Consider the following 24,248-nt stretch of genomic DNA (forward strand, 5'->3'; position numbering starts at 1 on the left):
TCGCATACTTGGTCCATGTAGTTATGACAAGTGCAAGTAGCAAATCATTAAAGCAGCAAAAACACTATCTGTACTGTAAAGAAAATGATCCCCTTTGAAGCCAAAGAGGGAGTGTTCCTGAATTAATGGAGTGCACAGTGATTTTACTAAGTTTTATTTATATATTTAAAAAAATACCCTCTTTGCCTTCATGCCAGAAAGTTCGAGTGCAGTTGGAAGCAGGGTTCAGACACAGAAACCTAGCCTAGATTTATGATGTGTTTGAAAACTCAAGGAAAAAAGTACCACATTGACAATATTTATAACTTTTTGTTAAAATATCTATTCTATCACCATGCCTGGAATTCCTCTCCTTTGTAAACACAAGTGCCGGCTACAAACCTTGAAATGTCATAACATGGAGAGACTTAATAAAACCCAAAAAACTTGTGTTAGAATATTTTGTAAAGTCCAGGATATATATGTGTGTGTGTGTGTGTGTGTGTGTATGTATGTATGTATATGTTAATTAATGAAAAATAAAACATACACAAGGGCATATGTTCCTTAACATTTAAAAAAAAAAAAAAAGCAAGCTTTAAGATCAACATTTCTGACAGCTCCTTTTGTCAGCTACATGGCTTTGCTTCCTCTAGTTTGTGTGTGCTTTGGGGGGGGGGGCAAGGGGCTGTCTGTGTGCATTACACTTTGTGCAAATTAATCTGTGTAAAGACAATACACTGTAAATATTTTTGCAATAAGATCCCTCTTGTTGGTATCCTTTCAAACACTGATCTGCCACATAGCTTTATACTCTCTCTCTATATAAATGCATGTGTATAAGTACTACATGATCTGAACCATACGTTACCCCGCATAAATTTTAGAGGCAGGCAACTACTGTAGAAGAAAATAGACTGATGTGCTCAGAAAGGTTTCATATACAAGGGACCTCTTCTATCAGGCATGCCTATGTTTAACTGGCCCTTCTGTGTGGTGCAGTTAAGTTGGCATAAGGTAGTGCATAAGGTATTGCCAACCTCAAGTGTTCAAAAATCGCATACTAGGCCCCCACAAAATCATGAGATTATTTTTTTTAATATAGGGTTTATTTGGCTTTTGTGTGTTTGAGCATGGGGTGCCCCCAGGTTTCGCCGTAACCATGAGAGCTAGAAACTCTCTGTTGTCTTCTGTTTTTTAATGAAAACTCAGTTTCTGCTGCAATCACTTGATTCCAGAAGCTGGGGCTCCAAGAGCACACCCAAAGATGGCAAGGCCGAGTAGTTTGATGGTGGGCCTCTCAAAAGCGCTCCGTCTTGGCCTAATGCTGCTATTGGGTGAAGTCCTAGGGTATATTTAGCTGTACGTGAGCAAGTTTAGTTTGCGTACCAGAGCAGTGAAGTCATGGTAAGACAGGCTTCAGTGTGAGCTGTACAAATCTGTCTGGAGCCTTGGGTAATCACTCAAGTGGCTAGCCGGTGCTGCCGTGGCTTCACTGCTCCAGTACCCAAGCTGTCTTGATTAAAGCTAGTTCGGGTGTTTTCTACGCAAGCTGCAACGCACTCCCTGACGGTAGCGTAGACCTACTCAATGATACAGCTCCCATCAACTGTAGTAGGAGCAGAACGAGGCCAATGAGGAGGGTTTAAAAAAAAAAAAAAATCTCAACCCTCGTCTTTATGTCCTAACCAGGATCCAAATCCCACCTAAGCTTTGCATCTGAATTTAGCACATGAGTCCAAAGTGCTTCATTGACCACTCACTGGTGGCTGGACTTTCCAACTGCAGTGGAAAGGACTAATTGTAGGCTGTTTGGGGCAGGGACCCAATGATGGGAGCTCAACATCCAATCGCCGCCCCCCCCATCAGCTCCTCCCCCTCCCTCCAGTGCCTCCTGCCTCCCGGTGGACCCTGCCGATCAGTGCCTCCCCCTCCCCCTCAGCACCTCCTGCCTGCTGCGGATCAGCTGTTTAGCAGCGTGCAGGAGGTGCTGAGGGGGAGGAGTGTGGGCAGGAGCAGGAATGGGCGGGGTGGGGGTGGGAAGAGGAGTGGTAGGGTCAGGACCTGGGGTGGAACAGGGGTCGAGCACCCCCTGGGAAAGGACAAAGTCGGCGCCTCTGGCAGGGACTGTCTATTTTGTTGTTGCTGTCTGGTTTGTACAGCACCAGGCACAACGGGATCCTGCTCTATGCCTGGCTCTACTGCAGGCCAAATCACAATGTCAGTAGGGTTTGATTGTAGTTTCCTCCCCGTGTCTGTGTGATTCCTCTTTCTACATAGAGCCGGGCTTTTGGCTTTTTTTTTAATCCTCTCCATGTAGGGGATAGGGAAGGATTCATGACTTCTTAAAGAGCAGGGGATACGCTGGGAAACGAAAGACTTAAAAATGTCCATAAAAATGCTAAATATACAGCAGTTTGGGGAATCTCAGTAAGTTCAATATGAACAAATCCTTTGGCTTTCACGGATCTATTCACGCTGGCCACTCATATTGTTAGGGGATGCTCTAAATTACCTGGCATGCAGCTTCAGAGGGACAGAGAGTCTTTTCAAATGAGCCCTCGGTGCGTCTTCTGAACCTGTGTGTGTAATAGGAAAACACTGCTGCTTTCCCTTTTATAAAGAAATCTCAAGAGTGACTGCAGTATGTGTAGATGAATACATGGCCCAAGCACTATGTTTTGCTCTTGTTGAATAGAAGAGCACTGAAGAAATTGCCCTGCTGGGGGGTGCAGACCACATAGAACATCACCTGAGCCTTTACCTACTACTATGTAAAAGTTGATGGAGTGAGAGTGCTTAGGACTTTGAAAGGGAACAACAAGGCTCTGAGCTAGTTCTGGAGGCAGAGCTCCGAAATCTGTTCAGAAGATGGAGGAATTGTGTAATGTTGAGTCCCTGCCCCATGGAATTAGTAGTAGGAAAAGCAGGGCCCTTTATTCCCATAACCCTTGTGGTCCATTTAGGAGTGGGCCAAGATGCAGAGTTTAAATCCTGAGTCCCGACATTTCCCAAGCTTCCGGGTGCTCGGATCTAGAGTTTTGGGTCTGACCCACTTCTAGCTCAAGCCAACTTTAAATTTTCAAAGGGACTGGGCATGTGTGCTCTGCTTCCAGGGGGAGATGTTTTTGTCTGGTCTCTCCCATGACCCCTGTTGCTTTCCGTTTCTAGCCCATCCTGTTGAAGGCTAAGTTTGGTTGTATCTGAAAAGTGACAATGGAATAGTTTGTATTACTGTAGTGCCTACAGATGACTTAGCGCTAGGTGCTGTACGTACCCATAGTATAATACCTTATGTAACTAAGCCGATCCCGATGTGTGTTCAGTCATACTTACCACTTTATTAAGGGATAGGTTGGTTTTGATTCCTGGAAGCCTTGCCAAGCCAACACCATATGGGAGAGCAAACCGCATTCTCTTCCTTATGCGTTATCATCAGAATTGTTTACTAAGTTCTGATTGGAGAGCCAGTTAATGCCTGAGCAAACCTTTTTAAGCCAAGAAGATGACTGCTAAGGGCAAAACACTGACAACGGGGGCACTGCATGGATGTAACTCAAGGCATGCTTTGGCCTGCAGAACCGTTGTTACTGAAGATGTAGAAGAAGGAAACAATGGAAATTGTGACAGTAAACCTCGAATCCCCTCCCAAAATCCAATTTTCACCCCCTTTCCTGTAGAACCCTCTTCCAAAAGACAAACCAAGCCAGCATCCATAGACAAGCTGCTTGTTGATGAGGTCTGGGAAGCCGTATGGGGACCTGTTGACGGGTCAAGTGTGTCCCTAGTTTTGTGACAGGTTTCAGAGTAGCAGCCGTGTTAGTCTGTATTCGCAAAAAGAAAAGGAGTACTTAGAGACTAACAAATTTATTTGAGCACAAATTGTAGTATTGTAGATTTTGTGAGCTACAGCTCACTTCATCGGATGCTGGCTCTCAGAAGTGTCTCTCTCCAGAGGAATCCTTTTCATGCACTGTTGGCATCACTGGCCTCCTACCCTTTCCAATCAGGGGAATCCAAATCCTCAAGTATGCAGGCATTCTGGGTAGCCGTGCAGGGGTTAGTACTGGTTTGACTGGGCTCTTCTGTGAAGGTGGGGGCGAGTGCTGAATGCCAAATAGGTCATAGGCAGGTGGTGGGGAGTCAGTGAGCTAGAGAGGGAAGGAAAAACAGATGTAAGCAAGGTTTCGTGAGCTGAACTTGAAAAATGCAGTTTGGTTCAAAGGAAGGGAACACGATCTGTGTACTGGGTCAGGAGTTGGGAGATTTGAGTTCTGTACCCAACTCTCCCGCTGCCGCAGGTTACATCTACGCTGCAATAAAAGACCCGTGGCTGGCCCGGGATCAGCTGACTTGAGCTGCAGGCCTATGAAGTTGCAATGTAGATGTTCGGGTTTGGGCTGAATCCTGGGCTCTGGGACCCTTCCCCCCTGCCCCCTCCCCTGACCTTGCAGGGCCTCTGGGCTGCAGTGCAAGCCCAAACATCTACACTGCAATTTGATAGCCCTGCAACCCAAGGCTCGGTGGCGGGGTTTTTTTATCGCAGTGTAGACATACCCTCTCCGTCTGACCTTGAGCAAGTCATTCCCCGCCCCCCCGTGCCTCAGTCTCCCTTCTGTAAAATGAAAATAATGCCTATTAAGGGTGTTGTGAGGCTTAATTTATTAGTGGATAGAAATATGAAATTATTAGAAGACTGTTTGAGCCATTTAGTTTGCCTGGAACTCTTTTTTGCCCTTCATTGGTGTCCTTAACATGTCATAAACTGCAGAATAAAATCCCTTGGTTTTACTTGTTTATATCCCATGGGAATCTTCTGCTTTGCAGGGTTTCACGGTCTCTTAGCAGGGCTGATGTGAGCTTCCCCTGTCGGGCGGCTGTTCTGTGGAACTGCTACCCACTTGAGAGGCAGGGTATGCACTGGCTTTAGGGGACGGTGTGAAAGGTTGCAAAACAGAAGAGCTGTGGGGAAGAAACTGTGGGAATGGGAAGATTAGGAGGAAGGCAGATTTGGGGAAAGAGGAGAGGGGAAACTGAGCCAGGAATTTAGCTGAGGAATGGAGTTGGAGGAACAATCTGTGCTTGTGGAAAGATGATGTATAGCTATTGAGGGTTGGGTTTTTTTTTTTTGTTTTTTTTTTTTATAATTATGATGCCCTGAGACTTTTGGCAATACGGGCCCTATATCCTCTTGCTTCACCCCTATGTTTAGGAATGGACAGGCAGGAACATATCAGGACATTAATTTGGTTGGAACGAACCTTTTCCAGTTACAGAGCTGCCCTGGATGTTTAGTTAATTAGCTTGGCAAACAAAGGCTGCAGTTACAAATTTCTTGTCTTTGTTTTTTTTTGTATTAAAAATAAGAAATACCCCAAACAAACAAATATGGGAAGGTTGATTTGAGCATCTGTTAAGGTGACCAGATGTCCTGATTTTATAGGAACAGTCCTGATACTTGGGGCTTTGTCTTATATAGGCACCTATTATCCCCATCCCGATTTTTCACACTTGCTGGCTGGTCACCCTAGATCCCTGCAGCAAGATTAAACTTCTTAATGCTATTATGTGCAGGGGCAGTAGGGGATGAGGTCTGGCCTATGCTAAAAAGTTCAGCCAACCCAGCTTTGTCACTCAGACATGTGTGGAAAAATCCACACCCCTGAGCAGTGTTGTTAAACCAAGGTGGATTATCTACACTGATGGGAGAACCCCTCCTATCGGCGTAGGTAGCGTCTACACTGAAGTGCTTTAGCAGGGTGGTTTAGCCATGCCACTGTAGCATTTTAAGTGTACATAAGCCCTGAGGGAGATCATGTGGGAAACCGGAAAGAGAAGACTTGACAAATCAATAACTTCCAGGTATTAGCGTTCGGTTTTATTTAGTCATCAAGCGTGTGTCTTGGCCATGTGACAGAGAGGGAATTTTAACCCCCACCTGTTCTGAGCCTTGTCATCGAATTTTTATTTTGTCCACGTTCCACTGTTTCAGATGGCAACACTAGACTAGCTTTTGATCCAGTAACTATCCAGACCCTCTGATTTGGAGGTGTTGGCAAATAACAGAGGTGGATTTTGTGTCCCATATGCAGGGCTGGGATTTCCTCCTCGGAGGGCTACAGTTTGCTTTATGAAGTGTGCCCAATCACTGTTTGGTTTTAAAAGAAAGCAACAAATATCCTGGCATTCATAATCAGGCTCTGAAGGGGTTAAAATCTTGTCCACTGTCTTCCCCCCCCCCCGCCCCCATTATTGGTTCCTTTTTTGCTACCTAAAATGATGCTGCACGCTGCAGCTCACCCTACTGGCCATACATGACCATTGCAGCACAGAAGAACCTAGTCTAGAAGAGAGAACTTTTTTTTTTTTTTAAATTGGCTAGCACTTAACAGTCTGCAAATCAGTCATGGAAGAGTTACCTCTTGCCTCATAAATATTCAGCAGGGCTGCCCTCCAGTTACAGAATTCCCAGACATTGTAGCAATGAACATTCTGGAAAATAATAAGTCCGAAGTTAGTGTGTTTTTTCCACTTTCTGGATGTTTTAAACGTTAATGGCATTTTAGTAGCCCATTAATTTGCTTTTACTACATGTGATTAGCAAACGGGGTACCGACTGAACAGAATTAGTCTTGGATTGAATATGCTTCTGGCCCACCAAATCCTGTGTGAGGGATGTCTTGAGTTGCATTTGACTTTAATACAGGGAGGCACTATTGTCCAGTCAGTCGGATGAGATATATGGCTTCTAGTCCGCCACAGGCTCAACTGCGTTACCCTGAATAAGTTATTTAATTGTCTGCCTCCTCTTCTCCGCTATCTGGGAAATGAGAATATTTATAATGCTGGATGAAGTGTTTTGAGATTGAGATCAGAAATCCTAATTATTAGAATTTAATTAAATCCTTAAATAGCTCTGTCATTGGTAGGGCCGGAGAAAAGAGGAGCATTTATAAGGGACCTACAGAGTAATCTACAATAGACAAAGAAGCGGCAAGGGCCAAATTTGCAGGTAGATGTAACGTAACTTAGAAATGCCTGTGAATAGAGGTGTAAAACAGCATTGTGGATCTCAGCAATAAAAAAAAAAAAACCCACACCAGACTTCCACTACTCACACGTTAATCAAAAGAGCTAACCACGCAAATCCAAAAGGGTATTTAGGAGCTGACGAAGCCTCTAAGATGTTGAGTAGGAAACGTCATACATTTTTCTAGTACATAAGTGTGTTCAAAAAGGTATATAATTTATAATGGCAATGCCAACCGAGCCTAAGCTTCAGCATTGCAAATGTGAAGCTATAATTTATTGACATGTGACTAACATTTACATGTGTGGGTGCGTCTGTGCTGTTGTATTTCCACGTGATACTCCATAATTTAGGGGAGTGATTGTAATAAGGGATATTAAGCCATAGTACTGATATTTCCACAGCTCTGCTCTGGGAAGTGCATTACAGCTAAATTAATCCCTGAAAATCTGGAGATATTAACACTGTCGAGCATGAAAGGCAGATGGGATTTGGATCAGAGACCTTTATTTGTAGTGTGATCCTGAGGACTCATTAGTTTTAAAGCAGGAATTTTGTTTCCTACAGGCACTTGAATATTAACTGGAGTCAGGGATTTTTACTTCCTCTGGCGTGTGCTAGTCCATCATAAAAGCATAAACAGAATTTGGTTAGTGTTGATTTTCTTCTCTCCTAAAAAGACACTTAATGAAACTCCAGGTACGCGGATAAAGACCTTCACTGAAGGGGAAACCAGCTTCAATCGGAACTCCCTTACCAATCTACTGTAGATGTGAATGTGTTTTTCACTGTGAAACCCTTTCACGCCTTTAGAAGATAAATCAGCCTGGTCCTCTTCCTGCACGTGCCAAAAGGCATCAGCTTGGCTTTTTATACCTCAAACAAGTATAGCTTTAAAAACTTCTCTCCCCGGTTCTGCTCTATTTTTTCTTTCTCTTCATCTGGGCCCACACCAGCAAGGCCTTGAATCCCGAAGTCTGAACAGCAACACTCGGTGCTTTTAGTCTGTAGCTCTCAAAGCAGGGCAAGTCTCGCCTACGTTTTACAGATAGGGAAACTGAGCAACAGAGGTGCTTCCCCAGCAAGATGGAGCAAAGCTGGGCTGAGAGCATAGGTCTCCGGGCTTCCAGTTCAGGGCCCTCTCATCCACTAGAGCACACAGTTTGCAGTGGGATGCCTGAACTGGTTGTGCTCCCATGCAAGTAGAGGTTATACGTGGGACCCAGTAAAGCAAAGTACCAGGGGTACGCTGAAGTCTTATGCTTGTTTACTCTTTGGCGGGGGAGACTATAGCTTTGGTGCATTCCCCTGATGAGGTGGCTAGCTAGATGCTTTCTGTAGGCCTCCGTCCTGCTCCCAGGCAGCGATGATTGGTGGCTTCATGGCAGCATTATTAACACTGTGCTGGGCCCCTCCATGGTCCCTGCTCATTGTTGTTTCTATTTTGCACATGTTCACTCAGTACTTTCGGTCCCTGCGCCATGCAGGCTCAAGCCCCAGGGCATACGATCATGCATGTCTCTTTCAGGGCCTGTCCTAATACGACCAGTTACAAACCTATCGACTTTCATTTACACTGAGCCCGAAGGGTCTGCCAGATACTGCGTCTCGGTAAATGCCAGGTCTAGATGAGGGCCGCCTGCTGTCCAGTGGGGACTCGACATAATTAATAGCAACCCAATCTGACACATGCTTCTATCTGGGGCCTCCACAATACGAGCTTGCCAGCACCATTCGCTCTCCCGCCGGTGATGCTACAAGTTGCCGGAGACGGGATCTTTCCTGACCGCGGTCTGCTTAGAATCAATATGCACAAAGAACGATCTCTCCATTAATCACCCATCACACCTTTGGGCCTCTCTTTGTGTTGCTGCAGAAGACACAGCAGCTGTGTAAAATGTAAGCCAGTTCATCGCTGTTGCAATTTGTTCCTTTTCTCCCCCCCACCTTCCCAATAAGAATTGGAGGCAAGGTACAGTATTTAGTATACTCAGCGCAGCCAAATGCTGCACCATGGGACCTGCTGCAGGAAATGACAACCCACAGTGTCCCTATTGTTCTTTCCCTCCAAGTCTGACTTACTTTGGTTCATGCTCCAAAGAGTGATAAGTTGGGGAATTTTACTGAGGGTTTGGGTAGAAAGATAGAGCAGCTCTGTGTCAGGTGCATGGTAATTATTTGCTGGGATTTCTGTGCTATTTGGTTTTTATTCCCTGTTTCCTCATTAAAGGCTAATGAGTTTTTTCTTCATTCAGGAACAATAGCTTGGCCCCTGACAAGTTGTTAGGTGTGTTTTTAAATTTGTTTTGTTTTTCCCCCCTGCTTGGACTCAACTAGCTGTTGCTGCTTCATAAAGTCAACGGAGAAGTGAATTAAAGTGCAAGAACTTTACTCTCCTAATGCAAATCCAAACAGAAAGAGGAAGTGGATTCCCTCTTCTCCCCCCCCACCCCCACCCCCCAGGCAGTGATGTGTGTCTTGTCCTTTGAATCTCAACACAAGATATTCTCAAAAACAAACTAGGAGACATTAACATGAAAGGCAAGCCAGGCTTTGCGTCTTTGTTGGCTGGTGTTACGGTAACATCTAGCGATCAGGACCCCATTATGCCAGGCACTGTCCAGTTGTATATCCAACTAAGCCCATACAGATTTGTGACTGGGTAATTGTGCGGTACGGCCCTGTTTGCACATGCATGTGAAAATCTGGTGTATATTCCTGTTTGTGAACATAACAAGGAACAATGTGTGTCTAGCAACACCCCCTCTGTATGATATCTCATAACACAACACATGTCTGTTAAACATTATGCAAAAAACATGTCTTCCTGTGGCAGCCCCATAGCCTGATCTTGCAGCCCTTGCTCATGCATGCAGTCCTTCCTTGTGCTAGTAGACCCCATCATTTGTACGGGACTATCCCTGTGAATAAGCATCAGGATTAAGCCCTTGTTTTTGCAAATGGCTTACTGCAGTGATGCATGGTACGTTCATTTCCAATGAACCTAGCTCACGCGGGTATGCTCCCTTTTGGTATTTGCAAACTGTAAACAGTTTGCTCGTTATCACCATGATGCTACACCTGTATCTCATTATAAGAACACCTGTTACTTTGGTGATTGTTTCAAAAGCCTTTTTTAAAAAGAGTGTTTCGGCTTGGTTGAAAGGAACCATTCTTTTAACAGATCCGTGGGCTTAATCGTAGTGGCATATTCACTGTGTCTCTGCAGCGACGTGAATCACCGGCTTTGTTCCACAGCAGTGTTTAGGAAGATTTCTCGTTAGAATAAACTCTCAGTGGCTGTGCTCTGCTTGGAACTACGTGATGTTGCTGCGCGGTAGCCATATTTAACCTGTTCTCTTTTAACGCTTGAGTATCGGTAGTGCCTTCTTATCCCAGGGTTTCGAAGCATGGTACTAAAATTGGCAAGCGCAGGGGAGCTGAATGATAAAGTGACTTAAAGAACTGGTGGCATGTTAGAAAAAGAATCCAATCTCCTGCCTGGTTTCAGAGTAGCAGCCGTGTTAGTCTGTATTCGCAAAAAGAAAAGGAGTACTTGTGGCACCTTAGAGACTAACAAATTTATTTGAGCATAAGCTTTCGTGAGCTACAGCTCACTTGCACAAGTATTCCTTTTCTTTTTGCGAATCTCCTGCCTCTAACCGATAGATCACACCACCTCTGTTTAGTGTCTGGCCAGTATTTGGTATATGGGAAAGGTAAATAAACAGTCTACCAGTTTGTGTTCTGAGACCTGCAACCTCTGTCCTGCGGTTTCTCCGTGGTAGAGTATTGCTGTCTCTGAGCCAATAAACGCTGCAAATCCTAAAAGCAGGACAGCATCCTCGTGCAGTTGTGGGGTGGTTTTTGGTCCCTGTATTGAATTCATTCACCACTATATGAGCATTGAAAACACGCGGATGTAGGACTGACAGAGGGTATGTCAGGAAATAGGACTGGCCAAAGATGTAGCAACTTTATAGCTCTTAATAGCAAATAGAAAAAGAGATGGGTTCGCCTGGATTTTTAAGGCGAGAAAGGACCCCTGTGATTGTCTAGTCTGACCTCCTGTATAACACAGGCCCTGAATTAAATCCCAGTGTGAACTAGATCATATCTTTTAGAAAAACATCCCCTCTTGATTTAAAAGTTGCCAGTGATGAAGACTGCACCGTGACCCTTGGTAAAATTTTCCAGTGGTTAATTTACTGCACTGTTAAAAATTTTACAGCTTTATTTCCGGTCTGAATTTGTCTAGCTTCAACTTCCAGCCACTGCATCATCTTATGCCTTTTTCTGCTAGATTGAAAAGCCTGTTGTCAAATATTCGTTGCTACTTAACGGACTGTGATCAAGTCACCCTTAACATTCTCTGTGTTAAGCTAAATAGATTGAGCTCCTCAAGTCTAAACTGTGTAACACTCTTAACACTCAAGTTTTCCTATCATTCTTGTGGCTCTTGCCTGAACCCTCTAGTGGCTTGAGCAGAGGTCTGGGAGCCAGGAGCTCCTGAGTTCTAATCCCACCTGTGATGCTGATGCCTTCTGACGTGGGGTCAAAGTTTCAAGAGTGCAATTTTTCACGTGCCCGGCACCCACAATGGCAGCCAGGTGTTCCAAAGTGCTCAGCTCCCAGTGGGACACTCCTGGGGCAAATTTTCAAAAGAGCACAGAACCCAACAGGCTAAATTCTCTCTTGGGGGGGGGGGGAAGAGGGGGAATTGGCCCCTTATTTTGGTGTTTGAAATGGACCTGGGCATCCTTGAAAATCTGATCGTGAATGTGGGTGCTGAGTGCTTTGGAAAATTCTGACCTTAATTTCTCTGTGCCTCAGTTTCCCCATCTATGAACATGTGGGATGAGACCTGTGGGTGTTTTGAGGATTATTGGAATACAAACTGCCATATAAATGGAGTATGATTTTATTTTTTTTTTCTTCAGCTGCTGATTTGTGCATGTGTGCACACCTCTCCTTCCCAAACCCCTCAATGCTGTTTCACCGCTTGGTTTAAAATATCTGGGCACAAATCTCTCCGTAGTTTGCTGAGATAAATGTACATGGTCTTGTTTTTTTAACAGTTTAGTGTTTTGAGTTCATATTAAAATCAGCTGAAAAACCTCTTCTCATTGTTTGGCATGTGTTGAATGAATTGAGCAGCTGTCTTTTTGTCCTGTGTTCTCGTTCATTTCTCTCTCTCTCTCACTCACACACACACACACACACTCTCTCTCTCTCTCTCTCTCTCTCTCTCTCTCTCTCGCTGTGTTTCTGGGACTTTTCAGCTTCTGTCTGTGGTTTTCAGCATCTTCCTTCTACAAAGGTCTGTTACAGCACCATCTATCTTACAGTTTTATATTGCTGCCCATCATCGTGGTATCTGAGAGCTTTCCATATAAAATCACCATCAATAGCAAAGCCCCTAATGGACAATCCACTCTGACAGAATCTAATATACAAGCACTCTGTTGCGCGCGCACACACAAATATTTTGCCTCAGTTCATTTGCATATGGTATTCTGCCCGTTCTGGCAGTAGATCTATAATGTGTTTAATTTTTTTTTCTCGCACCTCTCATTTGAGATTCAAAGTCTTCTATATAAGCATTAAAGGTCTAAACGTCCCTGTGAAGTAGGTGCTATAATCCTCATTTGTAAAATGGGGAAATTAAAGCACTGAAGGGGAACATTTACTTTTCCAAATGTGGTGCAGTGAGGCCATAGCAGAGCTGGGGCTAGAAATCTGGTATTTTGACTCCCAGTCTTTAGCTACAAGACAGACCTTCCCTACCTACTGCTTCTATATTCTGCAGGTACCAGGGTGATATGTATCCAATATGGATGCTTTTGGGGGCATACTCTGCCCTTTGGGGTGTATGCACCCAAACACAGTCCCCATAAATGTCATCATGCATCAACCAGAGGATATACCTCTTTGTTCCCACAGTCTGATCTGGCATCTTCTGAAGTCCTTTGGAATTTGGCAGTGGCCGGAAGATAGTTGGGAGCAGCAGGGGATAATTTCCAGCATAGGCCATAGGAGCTGGGGTGAGGCTAGGAGTGTGTTGCTTTCCACTAAAATCAGTTCACTTCTTCCCCTCTTCTCTTCACTTTCCAGGAGGGGATCAGGCTGATGCTTACTTCGGACAGGACAGCTTTGATGACAACCAGAGCTGGAGTTTCGTCCCTTCCAATGTGTCAGATGCGTCACTTGCATCGGATTACCAGGATGACGGTAAGAGCGTCTGTTTCCCGCAATCCTTTGTTGTGTAGTGTTTGGAGGGATAGCCTGAATCTGGTGTATTTTCCACCCTCTTCCCTCTCTAACTTTATATGCTGTCATTGTTGATGGGTATTCTCTCTCTGAGGACTAGCTGCTTTATCAACCAGTGTAAGTTGTACTGAATAAATTTTGGTACCTTTCTAAAATGAAAGGGACAAATCAACACACCAGTTGCATGAATATAAACGGAACGGTTTCTGTTGGAGTGATTTTGGGTGCCTCATCTTTTTTTGGTTGCCCAATTTGAGACATCTTAATGGGCCCTGAGCTTCCGAAAGCGCTGAGCACTTGCCTTCTGAAAATCAGGCCCCTTTGCATGTCTCAATTTGGGCATCCGCACTCACAAGTCATGTTTGAAAATCTTGGGCACCCTCTTCAGGGAAATGCAGAGATGCTTCAGGCTGATCTTTTGGGGATGAGCTGTAATGCAGAGGCTGAGCACGCGTTCATTTGAGACCCTACAGAAGCAGTGCTAGAGCATTACTCTTTGCACAGGAGCATCCCCCGTATAAAAGTTTCAGTAACACTTGTCTCTGCTTGCAAGTGGGCGGCTTAGACGTGAGAAACACATGACGTGCCATTGAACTCAAAGCACTGTACAGTATAGCTCACTCTAGTCTAACTTTCATGTCCGTAGACGTCCCTGGTGTAATCTCACTGAAGGCTGATTGATTTTTGGTCTCCTGATACTCTACTTCCAGATCTTTCATTTCCTCCTCCTCTTCCTTAAACTCCCTCTTTTTTTTTTTTTTTCTCAGCCTCTTAGGTTTCTCCTTCCTGCTTAATTTTCCAGGGCTTCATTCCCATCTGCCCACACACCTCCTGATTTTTCATTCCCTGCTCCTCCACTTTCCTGCTCATCATAAGATAATCGATCATCTTTTATTTGGGGTGAGCTCATAAGCACAGATAACAACATCTGTGGTCTGTGGCATTAGCCTTGTTGTGCAATGTGGGATGCTATGCGTATCTACAGGTTCTGCTGATGTGGGTCATAAAATGAATGGGTTTGTTACATGGACTGGAGACTGGATTGGTTCAGTAGCTCACCAATAATTGTAGAGAATCACCATCATGACTAACAGACATGGAGTTTAGGTTCTGTTCATATCATGTGTGTGTTAAGAAACTCTACCTTTTAGATATAAAACACACCTATATACAGCATGGATGAAGGGGGATACGACAAAGATAATGGATACCAGACTAAATGGGCATCGACGGGTGTGAAGACCTGGGCATTACCTCCTGATGATGAGAGCGATCTCTTTATGAAATCTGTGGTTTCTCCAGGCATGTTTATTAAGTGTTCACAAACAGGGGAGGGTGGGGAGGAGAGGGTTGCTTTGCTAACTTTGAGCGGTGATTTTGGGCAGCCATAAAGGGCCTGATTTGAAATAACTCTCCCAAGGTATGTAAACATTTGCCACCTCGAACTTTCAGATGCTTGAAAATTTCAGACTTAGTACAGGGATGCCAATGTGGAGAAATGGCAAGAGGATAATGATCATGATTATTATTATTTTATTATTTTATGCTGGCATTGAGACCAAACTAACCACTGCTACATTAGAACGAGTTACCTGTTCTTGGACTTCCTGCGTAGCTGGACAGTAAGAGCCACAGCAGGTTTATATTTTTGGATAAGAAGTTGAGCGGTGTTCTAGTTTCGTCCTCCGACATGAATGATTGGATGTAGACCCTTGCCTGTGAATTGTTGGTGACCTCAGCAAATAGGGGAGTGGACTCCTCATGATGTTTGATCCATGTCCTGATCTGAGAGGGGTCAGGAAGGGCCCTGCTGCAATTGATCCTTCCAAACGTATCCAGGTGGGACAAATGGATGACTCACCCACTTGTCTGGGTAGCTATATTTCTTGAGGAGTTGCCACAATGCGCCTTTGTTAATACTGTCAAAGGCCCTTGTTTTAGATCAGTAGCTTTGCATAGAGGTTGGCATTGTCCCACATGCCTTTTCCGGGATGTGAAGGAGAGCAAAGATGATGTTAGTGGTGCCACATCCTGCTTTGAAACCACACTGGCTCCTGGGGACATACTTGATATACCTAGTTGGAGCCAGTCAAGAGGAATTCCTGCCAGACCTTTACCAGGAATAGATACAAAGGAGATCCCTTGGTAACCTCTGTTGCTGTAGAGGGATAGTTGCAATTACTCAGCTTCCCAGCAGGATAACTGGGCTGCTTAAAGACTATGGCTAAGTGTTACACCGCCATAGTGAAGAAGTTTTGGGGGTGGCATCTTTAAGGCCTGGCGAAGAGTCTCTGTGGATCTCTAAAGGTGGTGGTATTGCAACACCTCTGCTTGCTTCTGTCTGGAGAGCGCGAGCTGCAGAGGGCTGGCTGGATTCAGGAAGCAACATCATCTGCTGCTTAGGGTGCTGGACTATGACCCAGGACACGGGGTTCTAGACCCACTTTGGACATGGATTTGCTGTGTGACTGTGGGCAAGTGGTTTCAGGTGAAATTTTCCAAAGTCCCCTTGGCTCTGAGTGAGACTCAAGAGCCAAAGTCACGTTTGAAAATGGGATTTAGGCACTTTTGAAAATGAGACCCTTTACCTTTCTGTGCCCCTATCTCCCCTCTCATATCAGGTCTGTCTTTGCTATTTAGACCATAAGTTCTCCAGGGCAGCAACTCTAGTTGCTGTACAAATGCAGCGAACGTGATGGGGCCCTATTCTCAACTGAGGCCTCTAGACTCGCGTCTATACTGCCTGCAGCAGCTAACCTCCCCATTCAGGTTGAGGAAAATTTTGTACTAATAGCTGTGTAGACAGCACTTTGAAGTTGCAGCATAGGCTCTGAAGCCTGGAGGGGAATGGGCTTCAAAGCGTGAGCTACAGCCCAATCTACAGCTAGAGGGCTACTACAAGCCCCACTAGCCTAAGCCTCTTGACCTGGGCTGAGAGGTTCGCTGCCATGGGCCCTAGATGCAACTGTAATACAAAGTCACTATAAACTACTTCTCTTCAAACACAGAGGGTGGGTGGTTCATACCTGGGAATAGCTCACTCAACTTGGGCAACAAATGGGGTATGTCTACACTGCGAGTGACAGTGTGATTGTAGGAAAAGTAGGCACACCCCTGCTAGCTGTAATATGGCTAACCTGGGCAACAAGGGTAGTGTAGACATGGCAGCATGGGCTTCAGCACGGGGTACCAACCAAAGTACAATCCTGCAGGGAAGTTGGGCACATCCTTTGGTTGCTAGCCTGTGCCACCACGTCTGCACTACTATTGGTGCCCATACTAGCTGGATTAAAGCTAGTATGGGCACATCTACCAGTCACACCTCACTTATCGTGTAGACCTGCCCCTGGGAGGCTCTGGACTGGCAGGTTCCAGGACCACCTTCATCTCTCTGGCTGTGCCACCATTCCATGACCTAGTAGCCACCGTGCATCATCTAGCCCTCTCTTGCAACAATTGGAGGATGCGTTCACAGAGGCACAAACCCTGCGTAGACAACTAAAGACCATCTCATTCCTCCTTCTTGCATTTCCAGACTTGCTAACTGGAGGCTATCAAGGCAGGAGGTTCTTCCCACTTAACGAAGGTGTTGGCGTGCTCTGCTTCCCAATCTAAAATGTGAAGAAGGGGGTGGGAAGTGTGCCTCTGGCTGTTGGCTCTTGAGCTGTCTAGCCCCACTTGTACCAAACTTTCCAATAAGCTATGGAACTTTTAAACTTCTCTAGTCTCTAGAACACGGAGCATGATAGGAGAAGCAATTCTGCAAGTTGGGGATGACTTTATGCAATGAGCCACGACAGTGTTGTATAGGATCATCCCTAATGAGTGATTAAGAAGCTAATGTTTGTACAGCGCTTGGAGACTGTGAAGCACTATATAAGTGCTAAGTACTATTATAATAAGTATTTCTGGTGAGACACTTTCCAAGTAATGTATTTTACTCCTACCACTTCACGATTTTTTTTAACATGTTTTCTTTTCAGACTGGTAGTTCACTTCATTTGCCAGAGTCCAGCAATTTAATTTTAAGTTCAGTGTAAATTAAATAGATGCCAGAACTTGGAGGTATGCATTTATATCTCATTAATATTTTCTATTTATCTTGCTTTTCACCCTTCCATCTCACAGGGCTTTAAAATGGGGAGGGGGAAGCAGGTGTATCCTTGTTTTACAGATGGGGAAACTGAGGCCAGGGAAAGAAGTGAGTCAAAGTCAAACAGCGAGTCAGTGATGGAACTGGGAAAATAGATTTCAGCTTGATTTCTAGTCCCGTACCTTTATCCACCGGACTACAGTGCCTCTCATATCATGTCTGGTCTTGTTTTGACGTTATGCTGAATATAAATGTCTTTATAGAATGTATATTTGTGTGTGTGTGTGTGTGTGTGTGTGTAATGGCAAAACATCCTATACATAAATTCCACATATTGGGCAACTTCTCTGCTGCTGTAAGTGATCACAGCTCTCTTGACTTTAACTGAATTTAACCCATTTACACTAGCAGAGAAATTTGGCCTAACAGATTTACAAGTTGTTTCTCTTTATTCTAAATTTATTTCCTTGTTTAAACATACAACTGGTTGGTTTTTAGTTGGGTTTTTTCTTTGAAACACAACAAAAACCCACCTCTTTTTTTAAAAGTCTTGTAATTAGTTTCCTCAGTTTACAAACCAGTTTTTCTCTGGTGGCACTTTTGCAATCTCTTTGCCTACTGCAGGGAATTCTCTCTCTGATTTCCATTGCCTTGCAAGATATAAAATTGCAAGGGGTTTCGGGCGGGGGGGGAATAGGCAGCAATTTCTGCTGGTGAGTAGTCCTCCTCAGAAAGGAGACCCTGGAGAACGCTCCTTGGAATCCAACGGAAAATTGCCCATTCTCTTTTAGAAGTTCATTGACTTTTTGTTCAGTCACTGTAGGCCTTTTGATGGCCTTCTGCACACAGGTGAATTCCAGTCCCTGAATAATTCCTTTCATTTACATTGTTTCCTCTTTGAAGGTATTTTGAGACCCTGTGTGCTTGTCCCTGGAGTGTTTGCTGTTCTAATTTATATACATTTAGTTCCCTTAGCCATTTCTTGGGTGTCTCATTTTCCAATCCTTGCATCTGTTCTGTTTCCATATTTTCTATAGCTTTTTTTTTTTTTTTTTAATTAAAAAAAATGTTTTCTAAACTGTGGAATCTTTCTGTGAAAGTGGGTTGACCTGTTTTAAAAATTCAGCATGTACGCAAATTTTTAAGAGGCACATGGACATGTGTGTCTGGTATTTGGATTGGCATGCATCTTTTTGTTTTGACACATGTGGGCGTACATATGTGTTTTAATCGCTTAATGCCTTGCCTTGTAGTTTGTCTATAAAGCAGCCCTTAACTTGGGGGTTTTGTGGATCGCAAAAGAGATGAAAGTTCTGCAGCCCCCTCTTGTGGTGAAAGAAAATAACGTTGTGGGCGCATTTTGTGGTAGCTATTAAACTCAGAAATCGGTTTGAGCTGTGGATGCAAATAATGGGCTATGGAATAAACTAGGGTTGCTTATTTCAGCGTGATCCTATTGAAAGGCAGCCCCTCATCAACCCACCCCAAACTTCAGTCTGAGTTGTTGTGGATTTTTTGGTGATGGTTTTTTTTTTTTTTTTTTTTTTGTTAAGGAGTTGTGGTGTGAAGGGAAACCAGTGCTCAGGCAAAATGAGCCGAAGTTCATCTCTGGTGTCATTCCTTTTGAGTTCAGCAGGCTTATACCAGCAATGAATCTGGCCCAATAGTGTGGTGTAGATAAATAACAGAGGATCACAAGGCAAGCTTTGCAAATCAGTGTCTTTTGTAATGTCTCTTCCTGTTCTGATGAATGTAATGAGCAGACTAACATTTTTCCAGACCAAAAATGTTAGTTGTTATCTCCTTTTTTTTTTTTTTTTTTTTTTTTTTTTTTAAGGTGATATGTGAGAATCTGGTCAAATAACTCAGTTGAACTACTGTAAATCTTGGAGCGGGTCCATTGATTTCAGCAGAGTTATTCCACCGGCCTTATGGAGTTTAGAACCTGGCCTGCAGTTTGCAACAGCTGGCACAGTGTGGCTTGTTACCAGTGCTCTAGACTTGGATTTTTAAAGGGACCTAAGGAAGTTAGGCATGCAACTCCGGTTGAATTTCAGGTGTATTCAGGAGAGCCTGAGATTTTTCTGCAAAATAGGAGACTGGTTTCCCCCCCCCCCCCGAGGTGTTCAGCATCTGCAGACCCTGTGGACTTCATCTGAGGGTGAGGGTCTCAGCTCCACCACAGATCAAGTCTGCAGGTGTGTGTAAAAACCTGTTGCGTGAATACTCCAAAGCTTTACATCTTTTTTGTGGGCTGGTGGCAGAAACAATTATCCATCAGTCCTCCACAGGTCTGGAAAGACTCTTTGTTCTTTTGAAAGGATTATTATAAACTTGCTGTTAATGTACTTTTGAAACAGAGTGTGAAAGGTTCTGGAAATGTGATTTCTTGTCAAGTGCTATTGACACAGAAAGTTCCACTTGGTCAGTTTCCTTTTGATGTTGAGCGTGGTGTATGCAAGGCCAGGAAATGAGCAGGTTAAAATGCAGGTGTATCATTTTCACAACATCAGGCCTGATCCTGCAGTCCTTGCTCCAGCAGATCCACACTGGCATTTCAGTGTGAGTTTTGCAGAGTTAGGGATCACAGGATCAGGCCCATTATTCGGGCAACGAAGTACTTGCAGAAATAAACGGATGTTTTCCAGTGCTGTTTGGCAGTTTGTAAGGAGTTCATGTACTGTTAAAGCTACAGAGCTTATACTGTCCCTTTTTATCACCATCTTAGTGGGAATGCACCATAACATGAGAACTGTTGAACTTAGTGCTATTCATGTCTCTCATGTTGTACAGATAGGTTCCTAGATCACTCACCTCTCCAGTCAAAAGGGTCAGCCATATTTTACATGGAGTGACTTAGCTCACCTTTCTATTGAGAATTAATTGGGTGGGGTGGAATCTCAGAGAGGCTGCCAGAAATGGATGAAACAACATCACAACCTTGTTCGAAGAGAACAAGGAACCAGGAGGCTAAAACTGCCAAGTTTTCAACTTTAAAAGTTTGTCTGTTTTTAAAAGTCGTCTGTAAATATGGTAGGGCTGCATTTTCAAAATAACCTCCCCCCGCCCCCAGCTTTGTACTTGAGATCTGACAGGTGTCATGAATCATGGGCACAAGGGATAGTTCCTTAGCCATCTAAATCTCTGCTTGATTGGGGGTGCAGTTTACCTCAGCAGGTCAGATGGCTGTGTAAATCCTGTCGTTTGTGATGGCAGTAGATTGCACCTCAGAACTGTGGGCTTAGTTGGAGTACATTAGAGGCTAGTTTGAGATTTCTCTTTGCAACTTGGCCCTGAATATCTAAAGAGAGAGGGTTAGTTGTTTTTACTTTTTTTTTTAAAAAAAAATGCAAGTACTATGGTTGTGAAAGGTGTAATAGCCATCACCTAGTACCTAGAGAGAGCATTCTGTTATGGTTTTCCTCAATCCAGGTTGAAAGTTGGGCTTTCATTGTAAAGTGCTTGAAGCATGTCAAGCTAGCACTGATTTTTAAATAAACTCTGAAGGTCTGAATCTCCTTTACATTAAGACCCCTCTGTACCACTTTGACAGTGTAAATAGGCCTCCCTCTTATGCTCTCTATGGGGGACTTAATGATTCTTCTTCACACTAAGAGATGGACTGGACCCAACTCCCACATCAAAACCACACCGATCTTTTGGAGTGTTTGTTCCTAGTGTTGCCAACCTCCAGGTATTCAAAGATGATGAGATTGGCTTAAAAATCATGATTTTAAAGCCAAAATAAGCAGTTTTGGCTTCTCTTTATTTACCTTCTGGTTTCCATGCCCTTGTAGGGTTCACAAACATGAAAGCCAGAAACTTTCTAAAATTTAAAGGGAAGTTGAGTGTCTCATGTAATTGAGCTGGGATTTTAAGAATATCAAATCGAATGAAACTCTCAGTACAATTAATCTGAATTTTGATGCCCTGGCATCCTGGGCTCTGAAAAGAGACTCGCTCAAATCTTCAGGGTGGCAGTGTTTAGAAACTACTCTGTGAACTAAAACTAAAGATTTTTGCACTAACAATTCTATGGATTTCTCTGTGCCATTGGGACAATTTTCTTCAAGGTTCAGTTCTGTGTGTGCCTCATGCCAAAGAGCAGTGTCTGTGCGGTTACCTAGACACCTGCTGAAGCAAATATGAGCTGGAGTCGTTTGAATAATTGCAGAGCTTGATTTACGTGATTTGTCACGTAAAAGTTGTTATGCAAATGTTGTTTTCCCTTATAGTGGCTTAAACAGTGAATTTACATAGGAGCAGTTCTTGGACCAGCTTTTTCTTTTCTTATCATGGTAAGACCGGGTGAATAGATTTGTGTACTTAGGCTAAATGTCCATGATTGCTTTGCTTTCACTGAAGCCTTGTTTATTTAAAATAGGGAGGAAAACTGAAGTCACCACTGTTTAAAGTTAATTGAAAAATTGGGGAATGCACTGATCCCTCAAATTTTTGGAGCAAGTATGAGTTTGTGCATGTTCCTTTAAGAAGCTGCTCCATCATGTAGCTTATTCTCATGTGATGTGGCAGCTGCCAAGGCAAAAGATTGAGCTTTCTCTTGTGGCAAATTGCATGTTTGCCATGTCAAACACACGTGAATTATCAGTGCGCAAGTTACTGTTGCTGGGGGGGGCTGGGATAACTTACACACCCTCTTCCTAAAGGTCTTTTTATTCATGAATATGTTAATCTAAGGGATAAATGCTTTCTGTCGCTGAATTCTGCCCAGTAGAAGGGAAAATATAAGTTAACAAAATGGTTGGAATTTGCATCTCTCCTGCTTTTGAATAATAAATGGTTAAAGCTTCCTACATTAAAGGACTTCAAGGTACTTCCAGTTAATTCCAGTTTTTTAGAAATTGGAACGTAATTCAGCTGGAGCCTCAAGGTCAAGGTTGGAGCTGTCTGTCTGTCTTTTGGCTATACAGTGGACGCAAATGTCCAGGGCTGTCATCCCAGGACTTCTCACTAGCACTATGGCCTTGATTCAGGAAAGCACATGCTTAACATGAAGCCAGTGAGTAGTTGAAAGCACTTGGCATTTTGTAGCAATCAGGCTTGGGATGTTACTTCTCACAATGTTATTGAAAATCCAGTAAAGATTTAACTAGCACCCCCCCCACTTCCAAGCATGAAAAGATTTATCTTTCTTTCAGCTTGTGCATGCAGAATTCCTTAATGGGACCAAAGGGCAAAGGATGCCCTGTAATATTTACTAGAAATTTGCAAATACAGGCTGTAGAGACAGATTTGGTTTTAGTTTTTTGTTTTTTTTAATGTAGGATTGTGATCTAGTTATTTCTGGATTACTTGTATGCGGAAGAAGCCCTAGGATTTTTAAAATGTATATATAAATTTATAAACACAGTAAGAATTTTTAAGTATATTTGTGTGTGTGTGTGTGCATATATGTATATATTCTTTCAGCCAGTGCATACACAACTCATTATATGTAGAACAGATATATCTGTATCTCTGTTTTTTGTCTGAAACCAAGGTGCAAATCCAGTTTTTACACTGGTGGGGCATGAGTTTGGAGTGGCAAAAAAAAAAAATCCAGTGTGCACAAGCCCTTAGTTGGTATGGAGGACTCCTGTGAAGAGAGATGGAATGATGCTTGGTGTAAAATAGCCTGATCCGGCAAACAGAGCTTAAAGTGGGGGTGGGGGGGAAGGCGCAGATCACAAGGGGTTGCAGGGCCAGCCAAAAAAATAAAAATTAAAAATTGAGCTGCATTGCTTGCGTTGCTGATGCACTAGCTTTCTAACTAAAGCTTCTGCTTTCAGACTGATACCCCCCCATGCCTTTTTTTTTTTTTTTCAGATCACTTTAAGCATTGCCTGCAAACACTGGAGCAAGTGCATAACTCTACTCACGCGAGCCGGCGATGGGACTGTTCGTATGAGTGGAGTTAAGCACATGTGGTATCTGTTTGCAGGATCAGGTGCTAAACACTTTAACAAGCCCTGAACTTCTAGATTTACTATTAGATGAAAAGATCTAGGCACCGATAAAAGCCCCTGTTCAGCAAAGCACTTGAGTGCATGCCTAAATCCCGTTAGTGTTAGTGTGGGATTTAGGCATGTGCTTTGTTGAATTGGGGCAATGGAGAATATAGGTACAATTGTCATTACTCTTATTGCACTTGAATGGTGGTCCCTGCACTGTACAATGCTCAGAAGTAAACCCAGTCGCTGCCCCGAGGAGCTTACAGTCTGAAGACCCTTGGAAGCTAGGGGCAGGTTGCCAGTTGGCGCAGGGGCGCTGCTGTAGCGTGTCTGGTGAGGACGCTTTATGCCGACCGGAGAGCGCTCTCCTGTTGGCATAGTACTGGTGTGGACAGCGCTTTGGTCATTGTCACTTGCGTCGCTCGGGGCATCTTCCCTGCCCCCCCACATCCTTGAGCCACAGGCGCCGGCTTCCCCCTTTCTCCTGGGAATGCTAAACCCCCACTCAGCCCCAGGCCCCCCCCCCATTCCATCCTTTCCCCCTACACCTGCCCCGCCCCGTTCCTCTGTCTCCTTCCTCCGCCCCAGCGCCTCCTGCATGCCGCGGAACAGCTGATTGCAGGAGGCACTGGGAGGGAGGGGGAGAAATTGATTGGTGGGGCTGCTGGCAGGCGGGAGGCACTGGGGGGGAAGGGAAGGGAGCTGGCTGCTGGTGGGTGCCAGTGGGCGCTCCGTGCCCTGAGCAACGTAAGTTAGATCGACTTAAGCTGGTAGTGTGGACTTGCCCTGGGAACTGGAGTAGTTTGAAACAAATCTAATGAATTTTGAAGTCAGGTGCTTTGAAGGGCTGATGTCAGCAGCTGGGAGATCAGTAGGGAAATGTCACCTTTTTTTTTTTTTCTCTCCTCCTCTTTCTCTCAATTGA

The 24,248-nt window shown here is 44.1% G+C and overlaps 1 protein-coding gene across 1 annotated transcript in view; it reads left to right on the top strand.

Moving 5' to 3' along the window:
- The window catches only part of SKAP1 (src kinase associated phosphoprotein 1), a 229,917-nt gene that overhangs the window by 33,481 nt on the left and 172,188 nt on the right, over nucleotides 1-24,248 (top strand). The window contains exon 4 of the mRNA XM_038385587.2: nucleotides 13,124-13,240. Within this exon, the coding sequence (XP_038241515.1) occupies nucleotides 13,124-13,240 (117 nt within the window). The remainder of the gene's footprint in view (nucleotides 1-13,123; nucleotides 13,241-24,248) is intronic.

The sequence above is a fragment of the Dermochelys coriacea genome, chromosome 27 (assembly GCF_009764565.3).
Source record: "Dermochelys coriacea isolate rDerCor1 chromosome 27, rDerCor1.pri.v4, whole genome shotgun sequence".
Classification (NCBI taxonomy): domain Eukaryota; kingdom Metazoa; phylum Chordata; order Testudines; family Dermochelyidae; genus Dermochelys; species Dermochelys coriacea.